Raw genomic sequence first — 21,879 nt, forward strand, 5'->3', positions numbered from 1 at the left:
ACGCTTACCGTGTGAGATTGGAACAAACATGGAATTGTTATTTATGCACAGTTTATTTTCATTTTTTGTTAACGCGGGAAACCACTAAGGAAGAACTAGAAAGCCAATGAAAGTGTAGGATTTGTTGGATCATGTGGTTTGATCTGGACCATTGGATTTTGTGGTTCAATGAATTTGGTAATAGATTCATTGAATTGTAGGTGAATAAAATAAGTAAAAATGTTGGCGTTAAAAAATTTGTTCATGATTTCTTATTATTGAAATTTCCAATATAAGCATATACCAATTCTAACATATATTAGTATATAACTAAATGAACGTTCACAACGGTCATATAATTTTTTTTATTAATAGTCATTTATATTGTTTCGTGTGAATATATGATGTACCATAACAAACGATCCTTAAATGGTTATAAGGTATTAGTATAACTACATAAACGGTCACAATGGACATATGATTTATTTATTTATTTAGTTAGACTTTTATTTTTCACGCCATTCTATAATGTGCCAAAATAACCTAATTTAATATTAATAGTCATTTATATTGTTTCGTGTGAATATATGATATGCCATAATAAACGATCACAATGAATATATAACTTATTTATTTAATTAGATTTTTATTTTCCGGACGATTTTATAATGTGTCAAAACAACCTAATTTATTCTACCGAAAGACTCATAAGGTCCGTAGATCAGTTAATGGGCTATGTTAGATTGTTACGATATCTTAAAATGAGCCACACAAGTCCAATGAGCTGGTAACATCCAAATACAAATAGTCTTTTAACAATTGCAAGATTTTTGGGTTTTTTTTTTGGGCTTTTGGCCCTCCATTTGTAACTCTAACAGAGATTAAAATGAAAGCGTATCCTTCAACAAAACAAAAAAAAATAATTTCTTTACCTAATTTAATCAAGTATCTGCTCCTAAATTTATCATTTCTTCTATTAAGAACACTTCCCAGGAAGAAAAAAAAAGGAAATACACAAGCCTACTATGGATTAAAACAATAGAACAGCTTCATAGAAACAAAATTCATGAGAAGCAAAGCCCTAACAAGTGACGAGAAAAAAAAACATTAATATTACATGATCATTACTGCCTAAAACGAATAGAACAAATATGGAAACAGCTGCTTCCAACAAGAAGCAAAAAAAATGTAGGACGTACAATTTCACGGCAATATCAGAATTCACTTGGCACTTGCAAGCTGGGTGCGCAGGAGCTTTGCGGCGGCAACCATGTTGCTGAGGGCAGGCTTGACTTCAGTGTACTTGCGTGTCTTCAGACCACAATCAGGATTCACCCATAGGATGTGGCTTTCAAGAACTTGAAGCATCTTGTTGATACGGTCAGCGATTTCCTCTGTGGATGGGATCCTAGGAGAGTGGATGTCATAGACTCCAGGACCAATGCCAGCACCATACTTCACTCCCTCTCGGAAGACGGAGAGAAGCTTCTCATCTGATCTTGAGTTCTCAATGGTAATAACATCAGCATCCATGTCAATAATAGAGTGGATGATGTCATTGAAGTTTGAGTAGCACATGTGGGTGTGGATCTGTCCAACACATTTACAAAAAAATTGAGTTTCAAAACCATAACCAACAGCGAGACTTTTTCACATCATTCTTGGAAGTCATTTCTACCAACTATAACTATGCATATTTTGATGATAATCACACAAGCCAATGTTCTAACAAAAATGAAGCCGCGTATCATCTTTCCTGCAAAGAAAATCAGAAACATTCCTCATAGCAAATAAATTAGCTTCTCAGCATGGCATGCTTACCATATATCATGTTAAAAGTACCAAGATGAGAGGGGGACTGGCCATTTAGACTTGAAAGACAGTCTCAGGATTACAAGTGCTTAAATAGTTGCGTGGAGGAGGGAAAGGACATACTTGGGTGGTGTCTTTGATGCCACAATTGGTAATTCTGAAGGAATGAACAGCCCAGTCCAAGTAGAATGCCTGCTCAGACTTCCTAAGGGGTAAACCCTCTCTTAAGGCAGCCTCATCAATCTGGATAACAGTGACGCCAGCTTTCTCAAGATCCTCAACCTCATCCTTGATAGCCAAAGCAATCTGATAGCAGGTCTCATGTCTAATAAAAAAAGGTTTTGTAAAGTTAAATCCTTATAAGAATCATGCTAAGAAAAACTAGCTGGTAGAAAGCAGTTAGATAGATTTCTTATTACCTGGGCTGGTCATTTCTAACAAAGGACCAATTCAAAATCGTAACTGGACCAGTAAGCATACCCTTCATGGGTCGCTTCGTCATGCTTTGAGCCATTGAAGACCAGGAGACAGTCATGGCCTTGGGACGGCTCACATCACCATATATGATGGGAGGCTTGACACATCTAGACCCATAAGATTGGACCCACCCATTGGCAGAGAAAGCGAAACCAGATAATTGCTCACCAAAGTACTCAACCATGTCGTTCCTCTGCACTCCAGATTTCGATGGCAACAAATAATGAGACATTCGTAACCTTACATAAAGTGTGTCCTGCTGAAGATTAAACAGTTGAAATTAAGATTGAAAGCTCACCTCTGGTTCACCATGCACCAAAACATCAACGTCTAGCTCTTCCTGGAGTTTGACAACTTTCTGTATTTCCTCCTTGATGACCTTGACATAATCTTCCTCAGATATCCTAAACTCATAACAGAAAATCAATTTACATAATTGAAAAAATATAAATCAGAAAGTGAGATAGCAAAAACATGAAAGTATTGAGGCACTCACTTCTTAGCCTTGTATTCACGACGCACTCTTCTTACGTCCATGGTCTGAGGGAAGGATCCAATAGTAGTGGTGGGAAGAATTGGAAGGTTCAAATGCTTCTGCTGTGCATCCAGCCTGTCAATAACATTTGTAGCCCGACAATGGTCGGAGTCGGATCCCTTCAAAGCAGTAGTCTAAGGACGAGAGAACAGCAATCATTATAAGACAAGGTTGCCAATGCAGGCACTTTTTCAGAGATCTAAATACTAAGAATTTGCACAACAAACACTTACATCCTTTTGAACAACCTCATTTGTCACCCTTGGGGAAGATTTTTTTGAAGCCTGAGCCTTAGCATTAGAAGAGAAGAATGACTGAAGAAGAAAAATTGAAAATAGAGATGATCAGATTCCTTATCCCTCGAGCTGATGCACCAAGGGGAAAATGTATCAGGGTCATGGGATCACTTCCCTGAATACCCAAAATTTAACAAGCTACGGACCAACATTCACTAAAAGTTCCAAGGAAAGCACAAAATGTTGTGTTTTTTTTTGACAAGTAAAATTATTTTTCTTATTACTATTAGGGTGAGCGTAAACTCGAACCTAAAAGGCCAAGGAAAACATTGAGTTATAATAGTACATTAAGGAATCAATTAAATATGGTCACTAAGTTCCGACATGCATCACGTTGAGTAGCTCAAGTTGTCTTAAAGTAAATTATCGATCAAGAAAAAGTTCAAAGTTAGAGAAGAAAAAAGCTATCAGTTCATTAAAAAGTACATCACAGTATTCTTCACACTTAGTACCAGTTAGTCTTAACTTTCAAACAAAAAAAAACTGACATAAGATAGGATAATGACTAAGGGGCACCTCATCCTTTTGTCCAGCCAATGCTTTTGCCAATGCATTTACTTCGACTATTTTCTGTGCTGCAAAAGCAAGCCACGATTTGATCTCATTGTCCAACTTAGTTTCATTCACAAGATCCACCGCAGTGTGCAGTAGGGAACATGATGTCGAGATAACAAGCTTGTCTGAAGAAGAATATAACAGATACCACGATTTTAGCAAAAGGTAAAACCGTACGCACCAAAACAATGTATAAACTATGCACACCTTTTCCAACAATTCCCTCAAGAGTCTGCAGGGTGCCAAGGGAAGAAGCAAGATCATTAGCCCAGATGTTTCTCCCATCGACAACTCCAGCAAACAGGTGCTTTCCAGAAGGAAATCCTCCCTTAATCAATTCAAGCGTCCTTGTTCCACGGACCAAGTCAAACCCAAATCCGGTAGCGCCCTTCAAAGAGGTAAGGGTTTTGAATGCCTCAGCTGGTACATCGGCGAAATATGTCTCAATCAGAACATTCAACCCAGATAAAGATGACTCTAGCTCAGAATAGGCCTCCGTGAATGCATGCAATTGGTGAGGCTCAAGATCCATTACAAGAGTTGGTTCATCAAATTGTATCCAGGTCGCTCCAGCTCCTTTTAGTTCTGACACAACTTTCCTGCAAAGAATTAATCATTAGTGGAGATTTTTCAATCCAAACTCCAAAATTTTTGTTACTAACAAGGAATGCAGGTTATATATCCCACAAATACTAGTAACAGTGAGAAATGGTGCACTGACTTGTAGATAGGTAGCAGTTTGTCAACTAGGGAAAGAAGAGAGAATGATTTCTCCACACCCTTTGCTGGTTTTGACAACAATAAGTAGGATACGGGGCCAATCAGGACAGGGACAGTATCAATACCAAGCTGTTCACAGGAAATTAAAGACAATATCAGCAAATGACAAAAAATAAATCAAAAAATAAATTTTCAAGCTTCAAGAAGCCAAACACCATATATAATCCTAACAAATAAAAACTGCCAGTAGTTGTCCATTTCCTACTTTGACTCTTAAATATACATCTAGACAGATGTATCAAAAAGAAAGACCTTTTTTTCGGGGGGAAAAAGGTAAACATAATTAAACCTGTGAACAATCTTGATTGCAAATGCTTAAAAAACTTCTTTTTTTGAAAAGCCAATGCTTCATAGATGAAATTTTCCAGTGTGTATCCCACTTTCAGTTTTAAGCTTTTCAAACATAGAAAACATTCGAATATGATTTAGAAACTTCTGAAACTGAAATAAGTGCTCCTTTAACAGAAAAGTATTCATGGACAGTGGCTCTTCAATAGCATTAAGAATCTCCAAATTCTGCAATGTCTACACTAGGAAAAGTTCTTTCGTTGTTAAGAAATTGGATAAAACAATCAAACTTCTGCAAAACATCAACCTCAATCAAAACATTAATACTTTTCGTAGAACCAGCACCAGAGAAATAGTAATTAGAAAAAACAGGATCCAGAAAACTCACAGCTTTGGCCTCCTTGTATTCATCAACAGCCTTGTGAGAGGCATAACAGAAGTTGACATCTGGTCCCAATTCAGGGACAATGAAGTGGCTGTCCAAAACAAAAAAGTAGCATCGACCTTGCTTTAGATTGATCGTGAAGAGAAGCCAAAGGACATGGACATGATTAAATAGGGAGAATATTTTCATCACTTACTAGTTGGTGTCAAACCACTTGGTCATTTCCATAGCAGGGACAGAGGCATTACCTCTGGCCATAGAGAAGTAGGTATCAAACCCAATCTCATTGCCATTCCAGCCATATCTAGCAGGAACTGCTCCGAGCATTGCCGTGGTGTCCAAGACCTGATCATAGTACGAGAAGGTGTTGCTAGGAATGTACTTGATTCCAGCTTCAGCCATCTGCTTCCAGATGGATGATCTCAGATCTGCTGCTACATTCTGCAATTCCTCAGCACTGCTTTTGCCATCCCAGAAAGATTCCAAAGCGAACTTGAGCTCTCTCTTTGGCCCCATGCGGGGGTAGCCAACAATGTGGGACGTCATTGCTCTGTTCCACCAAATGCCACAAAGCAAACACTTAGACTTCCTTTTACAAGGCTATTAAAATAAAGTACACACAAGTACATAACTATATTTGAAAACGAAGACAGATAAGAAATCTATTCGACATTGAAGAATAAATGCAGCTTCAAATGAAAGAGCAATCACAGAAAGTCAGAAACTGACAAAGCATGGCAAAAGAAAGGATCCAATCAATGTTAAAAAAATATTCTCCAACTATGAGTCTATGACAGGGTCTACTTCTCTTAATGCACAAATGACAAATACGAGCAAAGCTTAAACTGACTAGTAACAAGTCAAATTTTGAATATCACAATTCACAACTATTTGAAATCACTGGTTCTTTTGCTACTTTTCCTTCTTTAATTTCTGCTACTGGCTGGATAAGACATTTAACAAGTTATATCACATAACTTCCATAAACAAAGAGAATATATTAATCTTCTTCTAGTGAATTGTACATTCATAGACAATGACAAGAAGTCTAAACATTATAGAAACCAGAGATCCAAGAAAACTGGTTGGAGTCACTAGATTCATTGAATGTTCACAAGAATCCAAAACCAATTCATTTAGAACAAAGTATATATGAAGTGCCAGACAACAAAAACGTTCCGGACATCTGCAATGTATTCCATTCAGATTTAGATCAATATTACCACAAAATCCACACCTGAATACAGATTTAGATTCCAGAAAAGAAAATCAAAGCAAACACAAGCAGTAGAATCTCAGACTCTTACAACCAATTAAGATTTCTCTTACATTTAATTTCATTACCAAAAACCACATAAAAACAGAATTCAAACCGAATACATGGCCTCCAATTCAAAACTGACTAGCAACGCAGTGGCACAGTAATCACTAATCAATCAGACTGAATAACGAGAAAGAGAGATAGGAGGTATTAGATAAGCATGTATATGTAAAAGTACCTTAAGGAAGCGCGACGGAGGGAGGAGAAGCGAGCGACAGAGAGACGTTGAGCAGAGGAAGAGATGGAAAGAGAGCCAACTGACATAAATCTTGGAGAAGTGAACGGTGCGAGTTTGTATGGGGAAACTTGGCTCATTTATATTACGTTCTACCACCACTCACCCCTCCCTTTAAATTGTGGATGATAACAGTTTTCAGCTCTAGAAATTGTACCCGGTACTTGTCACGATTCAAAATTGTGGATAATAACAATTTGATTATCGATTGCAACTAACAACGAATTACAAGTAATCAACAAGCAATTGGTATTCTGAATCATGATCTTTCAATACCATTCGGTGATCAGTGACATCGGAACCTGCATCCTCCACTTTTATTGTTTCAATGAATCTCTGAGTTTTCTGCAACTTTGAGACACTGTCCAGGTGTTCATAATTAACCGCTCATGGATCCGCCATGGATGATCTCCTGGATCAATACGATCAGCATCATCGTAAGTTCGTAACTCGTGGAGGTCTGCGAGAGTCGTCACCGCTTGGAGGTCTAGGGCTTGTAGCCTGGGGCCTGACCGCCTGGGCACAGTCGATGGCTGGTGCAAATCTAGAGACCTCTAGGGTTTACATAAAAGGGTAAAACTAAAAGCCATGGAGAGTCTTCGCGCTCGTTGGCTTGTTTGAATTGACTTTTCATGAATCCTAATTTATTAATTAATATTATTATATTTGTTCGGAATTGAACCGTTGGCAAGGTGGGCCCCACTGAAGAAGTGGCGACTCCCGCAATTAAGATGACAGGATTACTTCCGCAAGGTGGGCCCCACAGCATTCTTCTTTTATGATTTCAACTGATTTTTTTGGGTTTATGATAACAGGATTACTTTCCACTTTCGAGAGAGAAAAAATACAATATGAATTAAGATGACAGAAGAGCTTCATAAAAACAAAATTTATGAGAAGCACCATCAAGAAAATCCACATTAATAATACATCATATCATTACTTCCTAAACGAAACAAAGACAAATGGAAACGAGACTTGCTCTCAACAAAATGCTGAACGTTATTCTTCGATACAAACTTTTTTTTTCACAAACGTAGAAAAATAATTGATTGACGAAACTTTGATGGACTCATTTGGCACTCGCGAACTGGGTGCGGAGGAGCTTTGCAGCGGCAACCATATTGCTGAGGGCCGGGTTAACTTCAGCATACTTGCGTGTCTTCAGGCCACAATCGGGGTTCACCCACAGGATGTTGCTTTCGAGTACTTGAAGCATCTTGTTGATACGGTCAGCAATTTCCTCTGTGGATGGGATCCTAGGTGAGTGGATGTCATACACACCAGGACCAATGCCAGCACCGTACTTCACTCCCTCTCGGAAGACAGAGAGAAGCTTCTCATCTGACCTGGAGTTCTCAATGGTGATCACGTCTGCGTCCATGTCAATAATTGAGTGGATGATATCGTTGAAGTTTGAGTAGCACATGTGGGTGTGGATCTGTCCAAGACATTCACAGAAAATTTTGAGTTTAACAGCCCATAATCAACAACAAACTTTTGGTCACCATTTATGGAAATAAATTGTGACACTACTACAACCACGCATAATTTGATAATGGATAATGAAAACAAATATTCTAACAAAAGATGCTGAACATCACGTTTCCTGCAAAAAGAAGGCCCGCTAACTAGAATTCTGAACGACTCTTGACAAGCAAATGAATTTGGTTTCTTTAGCACGGTATGCTTGCCATAAATATTGTCAGAAGTATACGGAGTGAGGAACAGACTAAACATTACTAATACACTAAAAGATAGGGGGGAAATGACATACCTGGGTAGTGTCTTTTACACCACAATTAGTGATCCTGAAGGAATGAACAGCCCATTCCAAGTAGAAAGCCTGCTCAGACTTCCTAAGGGGCAAACCCTCTCTTAAGGCAGCCTCATCAATCTGGATAACAGTGACACTTGCTTTCTCAAGATCCTCAACCTCATCCTTGATGGCCAAAGCAATTTGATAGCAGGTCTCATGCCTAACAAGGGTTAGTAAAGTTAAAGCCTTATGACAACCCAGCTAATTTCTGATGCGAATAGCTAAGTTGGATTGGTTTTCTTACCTGGGCTGGTCATTTCTAACGAAGGACCAGTTCAAAATTGTAACAGGACCAGTAAGCATACCCTTCATGGGTCGCTTGGTCATGCTCTGAGCCATTGAAGACCAGAAGACAGTCATGGCCTTGGGGCGGCTCACATCACCATATATGATAGGAGGCTTGACACATCGAGACCCATAAGATTGAACCCACCCATTGGCAGAGAAGGCAAAACCAGATAATTGTTCACCAAAGTACTCAACCATGTCATTCCTCTGCACTCCAAATTTTGTTGGCAAGCAATAATGAGACATTCATAACCTTCCATACACAAAATGCATCCTGGCTGAAGATAAAACAAGTGCATTTACGATGAAAGCTCACCTCTGGTTCACCGTGAACCAAAACATCAATGTCAAGCTCTTCCTGGAGTTTGACAACTTTCTCAATTTCCGCCTTGATGGCCTTGACATAATCCTCTTCAGATATCCTAAATCATAACCGTAAAAAAAATTAAAATAATTGACAAGATAATATAAATGAGAAAGTGAACAACATACTCAGACACTCACTTCTTAGCCTTGTATTCACGACGCACTCTTCTTAGGTCCATGGTCTGGGGGAAGGATCCAATGGTAGTGGTGGGAAGAATCGGAAGGTTCAAATACTTCTGCTGGGCATCCAGCCTGGCACTAACATTTGTGGCCCGACGGTGGTCTGATCCCTTCAAAGCTGCAGCCTGTGAACAAGAACAATAATCATATGTAAGACCAAGGTTGTCAATGCAGAATTTTTGGAGGTACGAGGACAAAGAAAGTTTCAAGCAAACACTTACAGCTTTTTGAACAGCCTCATTTGTCACCCTTGGGGAAGATTTTCTTGAAGCCTGAGCCTCAGCATTAGCAGAGAAGAATGCCTGAAGACAACAGGTTGAAAAGAAAGACGTGTAATATCCCACTTAAAAAAGTGACAAGGAAAATATGCTTTTCATGGGCCCTCTTTAAATCGTCTCACATTCATTTACTAACTTATTATGGAGAGTTTCGCTGGCTGAAGTGTCCCGGGACAAAATTATCAATTAAGAAAAAGTTTAAAATATAAAATTGATAATAAAAAAACAAAAACCAAACATTCTTTCCGCTTTATACCAGCAATAGTTTCCACTTTCAAACAATAAAAACAGCATCAGATCACAAAATAAGTAATAGATACCTCATCCTTTTGTCCAGCCAATGATTTTGCCAATGCATTTACTTCGACTATTTTTTGTGCTGCAAAAGCAAGCCATGACTTGATCTCATCATCCAACTTAGTTTCATTCACAAGATCGACAGCAGTATGGAGTAGGGAACATGATGTCGAGACGACAAGCTTGTCTGAAGAGAAGAAACAGATATCCTGATTTTAGTAAAAAAAAAGGTAAATTGGTAATCACCAAAGCAATGCAAAAATAATGCACACCTTTGCCAACAATTCCCTCAAGAGTCTGCAGGGTGCTGAGGGAAGAAGCGAGATCATTAGCCCAGATGTTTCTTCCGTCAACAACTCCGGCAAATAGGTATTTTCCAGAAGGAAATTCTCCCTTGATCAATTCAAGGGTCTTTGATCCACGAACCAGGTCAAACCCAAATCCACTAACGCCCTTCAAAGAGGTAAGGGTTTTGAACGCCTCAGCAGGTACATCAGCAAAATATGTCTCTACTAGAACATTCAATCCTGATAAAGATGATTCGAGCTCAGCATAGGCCCCATTAAATGCATGCAATTGCTGAGGCTCAAGATCCTTCACAAGGGTTGGTTCATCAAACTGTATCCAGGTTGCTCCAGCGGCTTTTAGTTCTGACACAACCTCCCTGCAAAGATTAGATAGTAGAGCTCCGTTATTTAAAATTCCAAAGGCTGATTATATCCCGGAAGACTTGTACAACTGAAAATTTGAGAACTTACTTGTAAATTGGAAGAATTTTGGCAAGTAGGGAAATAAGAGGGAAAGTTTTGTCCACGCCCTTTGCTGGTTTTGACAGCAACAAGTAGGACACAGGGCCAACAAGGACAGGGACAGTATCAATACCAAGCTGTTCCACAGGAAATTTTTAAAAAACAAATCAGCAAATGAGAAAAACCATCAAATAAATAAATAAGTGCATAGAGCTTTTATAAAACAAAAACCATGACCAACTCAAGTAAAGTGCGGATTATCATCAATCTAAGATCTTCAATAAAAATTAAAACTGCACAGCAATTGTCTGTTCCATACTTTGTCTCTCTAAAATACATATCTAGCAAAATATTTTTTCGTCTTTCTGAAAGGGTCAAATTCAAAAATTAGTTAATCATGCACAGTTTCTTGAACTCAAATGCTTCACGGATTTAAACATAAAAAAAAAAGTGGCAAGAGAATCTAGCAAACTCACAGCTTTGGCCTCCTTGTATTCATCAACGGCCTTGTGAGAGGCATATGAGAACTTGACATCTGGCCCCAATTCAGGGACAATGAAGTGGCTGCTCGGAAACAAACAAGTAAGTGTTTGTATTGCAATAGAGCAATCACTAAGACATGCTTAAACACAGAGGAGATTTTATAACTTACTAGTTGGTGTCAAACCACTTGGTCATTTCCATAGCAGGAACAGAGGCATTACCCCTGGCCATTGAGAAATAGGTATCAAACCCAATCTCATTGCCATTCCAGCCATATCTAGCTGGAACTGCACCAAGCATTGCTGTGGTGTCCAAGACCTGATCATAGTAGGAGAAGGAATTGCTAGGAATGTACTTGATTCCAGCTTCAGCCATCTGCTTCCAGATGGATGACCTAAGATCTGCTGCCACCTTCTGCAAGTCTTCAGCACTGCTCTTGCCATCCCAGAAAGATTCTAAAGCGAACTTGAGCTCTCTCTTGGGGCCCATGCGAGGGTAACCAACAATGTGGGACGTCATTGCACTGTTGCACAAAACAAAGTGTCAATTCCTTTTACAAGTTTATAAAAGCCAAGTACTAAAGCTATATTTGCAAACAAATGCTGACAAGAAATCCATTCAACAATGAAAAATAAAACAAAACCAAAGATTATTAGATGAAAAACAAAGCACGCTACAAAATTTCCAACTGCTACAGGATCGGCTTCCTCCAACAAACAAAGTCAAAACTGGTAGAAACAAGAGATCTGAGCACAAACGCATAGTACTGAATAACTAGCAGCTTCAGTAAAATGTGTTCAGAAGGATCCATACCAATTCATTCCACACGAAATACAAAATGTGCCAAACTGTAATTATGTTCAAAGTAGGTACATATAAAAAGCTTCTTCAGTTCAGATCAGAGCCATCATAAATGCGAGATCCACACTCCAACAAAGATCAATAAAATCAAGGCTAACGCTAGTTGTAGAATCTCAATTACTCATTATCCATCAATATTTTGGTCTCATTTCATTTTATAAAAAACAATCATATGAAATAGGAAAAGAAAAAAAAAAAACCAACAACAACATCCCATCTAAATCAGATCTTATCTTAAACTGAGAAAGTGAGATCTCGGGTTAATCATATGAAATATAGATAAGAATACAGAGGAGGCGCAGGATAAGCAAAATTATATATGTATCACGTAAGAAAAGTGGAAAGAATAACACAGTGAACCACACAATATTAGTAAAACAAGTCAATATCTTAAGCCGACACTCGGCTTAAAGTGAATTTTTCCACTGACAATGAGAATAAGCATAGATCCGAGCAAACTGGATGTCTCCGCAGAGAGTTCGTCATGAAATAACTATATTTTTGGCAATAATCCAAAACAAAATCATTTGGAAAAGAGTACAAGAAAAGTTTATAATTCTGGATAAAAGGTTTACCAATTCAGATCTGAATCAAAATAAATGCGAAATCCACAACCCAATACAGATTCCAGCAAAGAAAATCAAAGCAAACACAAGCAGAATCTCAGTAGCTTATCAACGGTTGGGATTTCTCAATCACTTCATTTCATAACCAATAACCACATAGAACAGAACACGAACCAGCAATATGAATCAGGTCTAAAGGAAATGGAGCAGCAATCACATATCAATCAGATTGAATGCAGAGAATGAGAGGAGGAACTACAGAAGCATGTGCATATCATTACCTTAAGATAGTGGAACGAAGAGAAACGAAAGAGATAGACGTTAATAGGAGAAGGAGAGCCTTAAGAGAAGTGAACGGCGCGAGTTTGTGTGAGGAGACTTGGCCTATTTATATTTTGCTCACCACCAACTCTCTTCTCTCTAGATCTGAATCTTGTTCTACCTCTTCAATTTCTACCTTTTATTTATTCCATTTGTATTTTCCCAATCAATTTTTTTAACCTTTTTAATTGGTAATTTTTCCCCATTGTTCATTTTATCACTTCGGATTGAGGGATTTGGGAAAGGAAATGAAAGCCAGAGAAGGAAAAAAATGAAAGTTAAAATACTTTTTCATTTCTCATGTTTGAAACTTTTGATAGATAAAAATGAAATAATTTGTTATTTATCTTATTTTGATAGCTTTCGTAAAAGAAAATTGATTTAATTTATAAATTTATCATTATTTTAAAAATTATATAAAAGAGTGAGATAGATTTTTACTTATAAATAACTTAATTAGCCTTGATTCCCTTTCAAATGACCTTATTTTGGCAACAAATTTGATTGAATCTTCCTCATATTCGCTTTAAATTGCTGAAGTTTTTCTAAACTATTCAACTGAGGGAATTATAATGAGATTTATTTATTATCTTTCCTTCCTCCAAAATTTTCAATCCAAACAAATTCTTAAAATATGAACTTACCCAATTGTGCCACGTGGGAATTTAACTATTTGTCTTAATCTGTTGATAATTTATTTTAAATATTTTTTATTTATGTGGCAATGTCCCTTTCTCTATGGTCATCATTTGCAACTGCTCGGTAGGTGGTCAGTTAACGGCTAAATACAAAATTAACCATTCTCATGATAATTAAATGTCTCAGAAATTGACACCTTTCATAGAAAATCAAACAACGACCAAAACATAATAGATTTCGAAAAGGAGGAAATTAAAATAAAAAATATTTATAATAAAATGTTTGTGTATAAATAGGGTGTGAAATATAAGGTTGTGCAATGGATCAGGTTGTAGGTATTTTAGTCGAACCCGACCCACTCCATGCTCCGAGAATGGGGCGTTCGATAGTTAAAGACAAAAGTTATGATTTCTGAAGCTCCTTAACCTACCTGTTTACCTGTTATTATGATAACAAATAAACGGGTATTCAGGTTGTTTGATTCAGGTAATAGATAATCAGAATGTCTTATTTCAATAAATTTACTATTGGGTCAAGTTGTATTAGTTTATGGCCGATTCGATTTGAGAATTCGGGTTGAGTCGGGTCAACGGGGAACTTGCTCAACCTAGATAAATATCTAAATGGAGGAAGATAAGTGAGATCATGACTAACCCACTTTCATATTTAATTCTTTTTTTTTTTGGGTCACGTCATGGAAGTAGGTGATCAAGTGGTGGTGGGTCACTCCCGTTGCACCAACATATCATTCACCACATGTACATTTCACTAAAAACAAATATTATTAGGTTAATTCATACTTAATAGTAATTTTTTTTTTCTTTCGTCGTTATTTGTTAAGGAAACAATGGTTTTTGTCGAATGAGTAGGTGAAGTGGGCCAGTACTTGGACTCTAATTTTGTTAGGTCAGGAAGGTTGGTGTAAAGGAAAAAAGGGGTTAGAATATTAGACAAAAAGAGTTGGAAGGAAAGAAGCATATTATTTTTTTAATTCATTATAATTATGTGACTCGGTTTACCCACTACCCAACCATGCCTGACGTCTATTATTTCATCATAACTATATATATATATATATAATAACATACTAATTTTTTTAAAAAAAATTCAAAATTTTTTTTAAAAAAAGGAGTCTGCGGGAGTCTTATTCTTTATCGATCCAAACGAACCTTGATCCAGCCCAATTTCACTAGTAACCAGTATTGTAAATTACTAAATTATCGGCCAGCCCAATTTCACTAGCAAATGGCAAGAAGATTCTTTATGGGTCCAAGGGAAATTGATCCAGCCCAATTCATGTTAATGTGACCACTATCATTGTCCATTTCATCATACGGTTGTGTCAGTGACTGAATCGCGCCCTCCGGGTAAACGTCATTAACTAAATTTATTAAAAATATGTTTGGATTAAGGAATTTGAGTATATGGTGCGTTTGGTAGAGGGGTAATGGGATGTAATGGTTACAAGGGTAATTAAATTTTAAATTTACTTGTGTTTGTTATGTTAGTATAATTTTTACTCCTGTAATAAATTTTAGTAATTGAGCTTATTTTTTATACATAAAGTTTACTGGTGGGGGGACCTGGGTAATAAAAAGTAATAGACAGTTTTACTCTAACCTATTACCCCCTTAATTAAATCCCCAAAAAACTTCTCACACATGGTAATTGAAAATAAGCTCCAACGAGAAGAATTTCACTCTAGAAACTTATATGTGTGTGTGTGTGTCTGCCTGTGTGTGTGTATATATATATATATGCATATGTATCTATATTTTTAAAATTTTGATACATGATAGTCGTAACAATAAAAAAAAAAAAAACATGATCTTACTTTTTTCTAGTTTGGTTCATTACAATAATAACAAACAATGATAATGGTATTACACCAGTAACGTATAACCGTAACAAACAAAAATAATGAATGCTTGGGTAAATTTTACACTTCTTTATCAAACAATAGTAACAATTATTCTCGATAATTATTATTACCCTTGTAACATTTACATGGGTAACAAATTATACCCCCAAATTCTTACCCCCATACCAAACATACCCTAAGAGAAAAAAGGGAAATGAGTTTTCCTTTTAAATTTTTTGTTTAGATAGTTTTATAAAATAATAAAAGGAGGGATTTTGAGATAATTGGAGGGAATAGTCCACCAAATTTTTTGTTAAAATGATTCATTTTCAAAATGAGATCATTTAAACGAAAGGGAATAGAAACTTAAGTTTAAGTTATATATAAATGAGAAAAATATTTTACCATTATATATAATATTTTAGTATAAAAATAATAATAATTTAGTAAATTAAATAATTTTATTTTCTTAATTTTATTTTATGATGGCTATTCAAACAAGAGAAATAACAATTAATTTAAATTATTGACAACAATATATACTTACCCCTTTATAAACAGCTTCACACATCTACGTGACATAATTTGGAAGAATTAAAAAAAAAGACATGACAACACTAAACAACTTAAAACGTGATCAATGTTTAGTGATACTAGAATGTAGGTTTGAAATATTCCAACCAATAGTTTTTTAAAAAATTAAGAATTTAAAAACTAAAAAAATAATTTTAGTTAGTTCAAAGAAGGTTAGATTTTAACCGCCATAAGATATTTCGGGAAATTTCCTCAACTGTAATAAAAAATATCTTACAAGGGAACAGCACGGGGTTGTATTTTTCACTAAAATTCGCCTTTATTTAATTAATTTAGACCATTTATTAGTCGATGTTAGGAATACTTGATCTATCATCTCTTTTTTTTTCATGTACGTTACAATCTCAGCCCCCGACGTAAACCCTAACCAAATTTGATTCAGCAATTGCAATCACGATTTCTTTCCAAAATCAACCAATTCGGATATATCTGCTTAATACATGAATTTGCTGCCCGGGATTGTGTAATTCGGAGCAATGAGCAGCAGCAACACAACCAATCACATGAGGCCGGAGGCTAGCGTGCTGGTGTCGCCGTCCAGCTCACGATCGGTAACGGAGACAGTGAACGGTTCGCACAAGTTCGTGATCCAGGGGTACAGTCTTGCTAAGGGGATGGGAGTTGGGAAGCACATTGCGAGCGATGATTTCACGGTGGGCGGGTACCAGTGGGCGATCTACTTCTATCCGGACGGCAAGAATCCCGAGGACAACTCCGCCTATGTATCAGTTTTCATTGCTCTCGCCAGTGAGGGCACCGACGTCCGGGCGCTGTTTGAGTTGACGCTCCTCGACCAAAGCGGCAAAGGAAAGCACAAGGTTCACAGCCACTTTGATCGGTCGCTCGAAAGCGGCCCTTACACCCTAAAGTATCGTGGCAGCATGTGGTACGTGATTTATTTGTTTTCCTTTGCGAATTTATCTCTTTGGCAGGTCCCCTGATGCTATCTTGAATTGATTTTTTTTCATCTAAAAAGAAGAAAAAAAATATGCTAATTGTTTATGCAGTTCTATTTGACATAGATATGTGGATTGCAGTTGATTTCTTGAGCTGGCATACTTGGATGTGGAGTTGTGATCTTAATTTAATTGCTTAATGCGAATAGCTTTGCCTGCTTGCTTGGCAATAGTGCTGTTGATTTACTGGGAACTTCTTGAGCCGCAATATTATGCATATAGCTATAAATTTGAAATTGTTTTGGTACGTTCGAGGTTGCTTATGGGATCCTATTTAGGACATAGTCGTCAAAGATTTATTTACCATAACAGATGGCATTCATACATTTATACGATTCTTATTGGCAAAGACAGATTCCGTGGTGATATACCCTTTATATAGCAGTCTAACAAAATGCTTATGGTACAGACGTGTCTCCCATTGTGCAATACAAATTAGTGGTAGACACACAATACAATCTAATAGTCTATGGGATTCTAAATCGTAAACAAGTTCCAGTTAGAATGCCCAACCATCAGATTGCTTCTCTCAGTTCTTGGTGGTGATGCTCTTCAAAGACAACATACAACAATCTTCCCACTCATTAAACATCAATGTGTATATACTTCTTTAGCTACCGTATCACTTGGTCATGTTCAGAAAGCGGGTTACCTTTATTGGCTATCTTAACAGTTGAAGAGGCTAGAGGTGGAAATAGATTAAATACTAAAATTTAAGAGTTGTCTCACCACAAATTTTATTTGCTATAGGTTGGTGATGGCTTCTGATAACACCCAGCATCAATGAACTAGCACAATATAATCGGACTGACCTTACTTGAAAAACTGATTCCACACATTATTGTGTTAACATTGTACAACCCAGCAGCTGTGTTTTACCAAAAAAAATTCGTTGTTATGAAAATGTTGTTGCATGATCTATCTACCTCAATAGATGGTTATTTATTTGATTTTGCAAATGCATAATCTTTAATTATTCTAAATGAGAATGAGAATTTTAGTTTTGTGTATTTCCAGAATCCAAGGCCATTAGTAATTCAAACTAGCGCCCATAACAAGAAAAAGCTTTTAATTAAGGAAGTAACCTGGTTGAAGAGCTTAGGATGTGTCAGTTCCTTCCCCATGCTTTCTCTTGTGGATGCATATACCTCTGAATCTCTGATATCATTGAAGGGTATGATTAGAAGTAGAGATCAGATGGCATTAACTTGGGGGTGTTATCTTGATTTTTCGATGTCTTCGTATTTGTTGACAATTTTAGATGAATTGTATCAGATTGGAAGCTTACTTTTTCCGTTATTTTCCTTCCTTTTTTTATTGGTTTCTGTCATGGATTTATGCTTTGGAGGTTAAGTTTTAACCTGATTTCCTCAAAAAGTTTAACAATCTACTGGCATCTTCTTTTGAACTTGAATTTCAGAAATTTATTTTGTTAGTTCATGCTTTCATAGGGGGTACAAGCGTTTTTTCCGTCGCTCTATGCTTGAAACCTCAGACTTTTTGAAAGATGATTGCTTGAAGATCAATTGTACTGTTGGAGTTGTGGTTTCAGCGATAGACTGTTCTAGATTACGTACAATTCAGGTTCCGGAATCTGATATAGGTGCGCATTTTGGAATGCTACTTGAAAATAACGAAGGCTCAGATGTTACTTTTGATGTGGATGGAGAAAAATTTCATGCTCATAAGCTGGTGTTGGCTGCTCGATCTCCTGTATTTCGGTCTGAATTTTTGGAGAAATCAGAGGAAAATAAGGAGGATATTGTCATTACTGACCTGGAACCAAAGGTTTTTAAGGTAACATAAAGTTGATTCTTCTGTTTTCTTGAAGTGTTTAGGTCATATTTTTGCTGTATGTTCAGTGAAAAAAAAAACAACTTCTGTGCTTAAGGCTCCCACAGTGGACGGGGTCAGGGAGAAGCAGGATGTACGTTGATCTTACCCCTACATAATATGTGGAGAGACTATTTTCAGTAATTGAACCCAACCCATAACCTATAGGTTGCACCCTTGCAATTCTACCGCAGTGTAGTATGTTTGGTGTAGTATCTTAATCACCGACTTTCTATTGTTATTTCTGCCAGGCCATGCTATACTTCATATACCGAGACAATCTAAAAGAAGATGTGGATGCCACTACATCCACCTCAACTTCTATATCTTCACTATCAGACTCTTTGACAGCAAAGTTGCTAGCGGCAGCAGATAGGTATGACTTGGAGAGGCTCAGATTGGTGTGTGAATCTCATCTCTGCAAGGATATATCCGTCAACTCTGTTGCCAAAATTTTGGCCTTGGCAAACCAGTATCATGCTAAGGAACTAAAAGCTGTTTGCTTAAGATTTGCCGCTGAAAATCTTGCGGGTGAGTCTTGAAGTTTTCCCTTTGTTTGTTCTTCAATTTGCTTAAATAAAGACGTTCCATGTTTACTGGTGTGTTTTGCACTTTGGGAACTTGAACATATACGCTTTGATATTTTCTTCGGTCAAATGGTTTATTTTAATGTTTATTATATTTAATATCCATGGCCCAGAGAGTTGTCATTATCATCAAAGCATTTATCCCAAACAATATTGGGGCTGGCAACATGAATTCATATGATAAATTAGTGAATTCATCACAAGAATTTTCCTTTGCCGGTCAGACAATGTTGCACACTTGCATGACCGAGATCATAGAGATAATTTTATGCTCAGCGTTGTTTACGTACATGTTGAGTATTAAGTCTAACAACAACAAATTATGCATCAAATATTTCTTGAGTTAGTTCATTTATTCTCTTTATGTGAAAATGCTTGTGTGCTAACTTACTTTTTTCGCCTTTCTTAAGGCGGTTTTAGTTGGTTATTAAGTGGAGTTTTTGCTGGAGACTTTAAGAATCATATCTGAACAAGCATAATTCGGTCTCGTAGTTGGAGTGAAGTATTATGCAATTTGCACAAAAGATAAGTAATGCAAATGAAATTCATGTAGTTAGATTCTGGAACTTTGTAGCCGTATTGAAATAAATAAATAAAAGTTTTCAAGGATAAAAGGTGCATGGGCGGCTCCCTGTACAGAAGGTGAGAATTAATGATAGCTCTTGTGACTCAAACTGATATCTCATACTAATTCAAGTAGTCAACCTCAAACTCTTTGGGTAAAGGCTTCAATGATGATATGACCTCAAGTATTGTACATTCATTAATGATGGAGTCTGCTCCTTCTCAAAATCAAAGGGTCAAAGAGGTGGTTTTTCCCATAAAATTTCTCATTTATATCTCCATATGTTCCAGCAAACAAAGAGTGGAATTGCAGTATGTATTTCTTTGTCCTCCTTCCTTTTTTCAGCACATGTTGTAATAGTCCTTCACTCATAATTTACCTCCTCTAGTTCCTTCTTTGTGAGATGTACTATCTTTCAACTATGTCAATGGGTTCTTCTTGCATGTTCTTTCTGAAAAAAGTTGTTAAATTCCTTGAATTTCTGTTCCGTATCTTCCATAGGGAGTAACAATTACATTTTCTTAGAGAAAATATTTCTTTGGTGATGTCAAAGCTGTTTTGATTCATGAGGTCCGTCACAAGAAGATGATCGTCTTTGTATTCGAGCTTCAAGGCTCTTGTTCATTAAAGTATGCTTCTGAAGTTGGTAATATATATGGCAATGTAGTTTGCTTTAAGGGCACAAAGTTGTTGCAGATTTTGTGGGTGGAATCTAAGATTTTGCTTCTGATGTTGTGAAACTTGTTGTGGGTTCATATATGTTTATCTGTTTCCTGATTGGAACACTTTTTTTTTCAGCGGTTATGCGGTCAGACGGATTTGAATACCTTAAAGAGAATTGCCCATCACTGCAGTCTGAGCTCCTGAAGACCGTGGCTGGCTGTGAGGAGGATTGCAGCAGCGGCGGCGGGAAATCAAGGAGTGTCTGGGCACAACTTTCTGATGGTGGTGATAGCCATGAGAGGAGGGTTAGGCAAAGAACCTGATATATGTCTGAGAATTGCTGTCTTTGTAAATGGCAGCCGATTTCAACAAAGTTGTATGCAAAAATTCTGTTGTAAAATGTGGAGGACTAGCCATGTTTTTTTAATGGAAGATACCAGCATAAAAGTAAAATGGAAGCTGTTAAATTGTTACTTTTTAACTTAGCTGATGCTATGCTGGGTTTCTTTGTTCACTGATTGTGCTATAGCCTATATAGATGGGATTCTGTTGTATTGCGGCACCGCTGACTACTCTTTCTTCTCTGGAGGACTAGGTTAAAGACAAATCTTTTGCTCTTTTTCCTTAATTTTTTTTGAAGAATTATTGTTGTGCTAATGACTAGTCTTTGTGAGGCACATGAAAGAATTATTGTTTTAAGCCTTTAAATACTTGGGATTGAGGATCAATTTCAGTAAATCCCAATCCATGATAATTCACTTTTATCTCTTTGGTCTTTATTATTACATAGCAGGGGTTATGTATATTGTTGACATACAGTACATCTCCTTACATTCAAGTCTATATGGAAAGCTTAAAGACTTGGGAGTGGCACCACCACGCCCATAAACCACGTACATGTAAGTATATGAGGTTCACTTGGATAACCACTGTTTTGGCAGTAGACGATAACCATGCATTTGGGCATATGAAGATACAATTCCAAGATCATGGTCAGTGATATCTCCTCCTCTGGATTCATAGAACTTGGCGTCATGGGAAAGTCGATTCCATGGAAACAAAGGACCAAATCCTCTTAATGCTTCCTTTGTGTCTTCGATGCTGACGCGGCGGCTTCCGTTAACATCCAGTTTCTCCAGTGCTGCCTTTATGATCAATTCCCCAACAGGTACCGAATTGCCATGTTCGTCAACATCTACTAATACCATTTTCTTTTTGAATTGGGAAGCTCCAAAACCTCCTTATTGTTTGAGGCTTTACTTATATGCTCATGTGGTGTGAGGAGTTTGTGTTTATATACTGATGGCTTA

The 21,879-nt window shown here is 37.1% G+C and overlaps 3 protein-coding genes across 4 annotated transcripts; 1 reads left to right on the plus strand and 2 right to left on the minus strand.

Moving 5' to 3' along the window:
• Positions 1-1,066: 1,066 nt before the first annotated feature.
• LOC120001794 (5-methyltetrahydropteroyltriglutamate--homocysteine methyltransferase-like) lies at positions 1,067-7,267 on the minus strand. Of its 2 annotated transcripts, none has more exons than XM_038850254.1 (12): positions 6,607-7,265; positions 5,304-5,657; positions 5,111-5,198; positions 4,376-4,503; positions 3,862-4,253; positions 3,616-3,779; positions 3,037-3,117; positions 2,765-2,937; positions 2,567-2,672; positions 2,211-2,461; positions 1,915-2,116; positions 1,067-1,569 (listed from the first exon to the last, which is right to left on the minus strand). In XM_038850254.1, the coding sequence occupies exons 1-12, from the start codon at positions 6,741-6,743 to the stop codon at positions 1,201-1,203; spliced, it is 2,445 nt and encodes an 814-aa protein (XP_038706182.1). In that variant the 5' UTR covers positions 6,744-7,265; the 3' UTR covers positions 1,067-1,200. The 2 variants fall into 2 exon arrangements, with proteins under 2 accessions (XP_038706182.1, XP_038706183.1); XM_038850255.1 differs by having other exon boundaries at positions 1,489-1,569; positions 1,801-2,116; positions 6,607-7,267.
• A 252-nt stretch (positions 7,268-7,519) lies between these two features.
• On the minus strand, positions 7,520-12,975 carry LOC120001795 (5-methyltetrahydropteroyltriglutamate--homocysteine methyltransferase 1). Its single transcript, XM_038850256.1, has 12 exons — positions 12,832-12,975; positions 11,293-11,646; positions 11,117-11,204; positions 10,650-10,777; positions 10,164-10,555; positions 9,915-10,078; positions 9,538-9,618; positions 9,275-9,441; positions 9,087-9,192; positions 8,727-8,977; positions 8,441-8,642; positions 7,520-8,104 (listed from the first exon to the last, which is right to left on the minus strand). The coding sequence occupies exons 2-12, from the start codon at positions 11,640-11,642 to the stop codon at positions 7,736-7,738; spliced, it is 2,298 nt and encodes a 765-aa protein (XP_038706184.1). The 5' UTR covers positions 11,643-11,646; positions 12,832-12,975; the 3' UTR covers positions 7,520-7,735.
• A 3,284-nt stretch (positions 12,976-16,259) lies between these two features.
• LOC120001960 (BTB/POZ and MATH domain-containing protein 4-like) lies at positions 16,260-21,083 on the plus strand. The gene is made up of 4 exons (XM_038850490.1): positions 16,260-16,851; positions 18,373-18,718; positions 19,006-19,285; positions 20,705-21,083. Exons 1-4 carry the CDS (start codon positions 16,442-16,444, stop codon positions 20,890-20,892), a joined length of 1,224 nt encoding a protein of 407 aa, XP_038706418.1. The 5' UTR covers positions 16,260-16,441; the 3' UTR covers positions 20,893-21,083.
• Positions 21,084-21,879: the final 796 nt, after the last annotated feature.

The sequence above is a fragment of the Tripterygium wilfordii genome, chromosome 7 (assembly GCF_013401445.1).
Source record: "Tripterygium wilfordii isolate XIE 37 chromosome 7, ASM1340144v1, whole genome shotgun sequence".
Classification (NCBI taxonomy): domain Eukaryota; kingdom Viridiplantae; phylum Streptophyta; class Magnoliopsida; order Celastrales; family Celastraceae; genus Tripterygium; species Tripterygium wilfordii.

Coding starts and splice junctions, on each gene's coding strand:
- LOC120001794 (XM_038850254.1), bottom strand. CDS start 6,743: ATGAGCCAAGTTTCCCCATACAAACTCGCACCGTTCACTTCTCCAAGA. Junction 4,254..4,375: donor AAACTGCTACCTATCTACAA/GTCAGTGCACCA, acceptor AATTCTTTGCAG/GAAAGTTGTGTCAGAACTAA. Junction 2,117..2,210: donor GTTAGAAATGACCAGCCCAG/GTAATAAGAAAT, acceptor TTTTTTTATTAG/ACATGAGACCTGCTATCAGA.
- LOC120001795 (XM_038850256.1), bottom strand. CDS start 11,642: ATGACGTCCCACATTGTTGGTTACCCTCGCATGGGCCCCAAGAGAGAG. Junction 11,205..11,292: donor AAGTGGTTTGACACCAACTA/GTAAGTTATAAA, acceptor GTTTCCGAGCAG/CCACTTCATTGTCCCTGAAT. Junction 9,193..9,274: donor CGTGAATACAAGGCTAAGAA/GTGAGTGTCTGA, acceptor GTTATGATTTAG/GATATCTGAAGAGGATTATG.
- LOC120001960 (XM_038850490.1), top strand. CDS start 16,442: ATGAGCAGCAGCAACACAACCAATCACATGAGGCCGGAGGCTAGCGTG. Junction 18,719..19,005: donor TGGAACCAAAGGTTTTTAAG/GTAACATAAAGT, acceptor TATTTCTGCCAG/GCCATGCTATACTTCATATA. Junction 19,286..20,704: donor TGCCGCTGAAAATCTTGCGG/GTGAGTCTTGAA, acceptor TTTTTTTTTCAG/CGGTTATGCGGTCAGACGGA.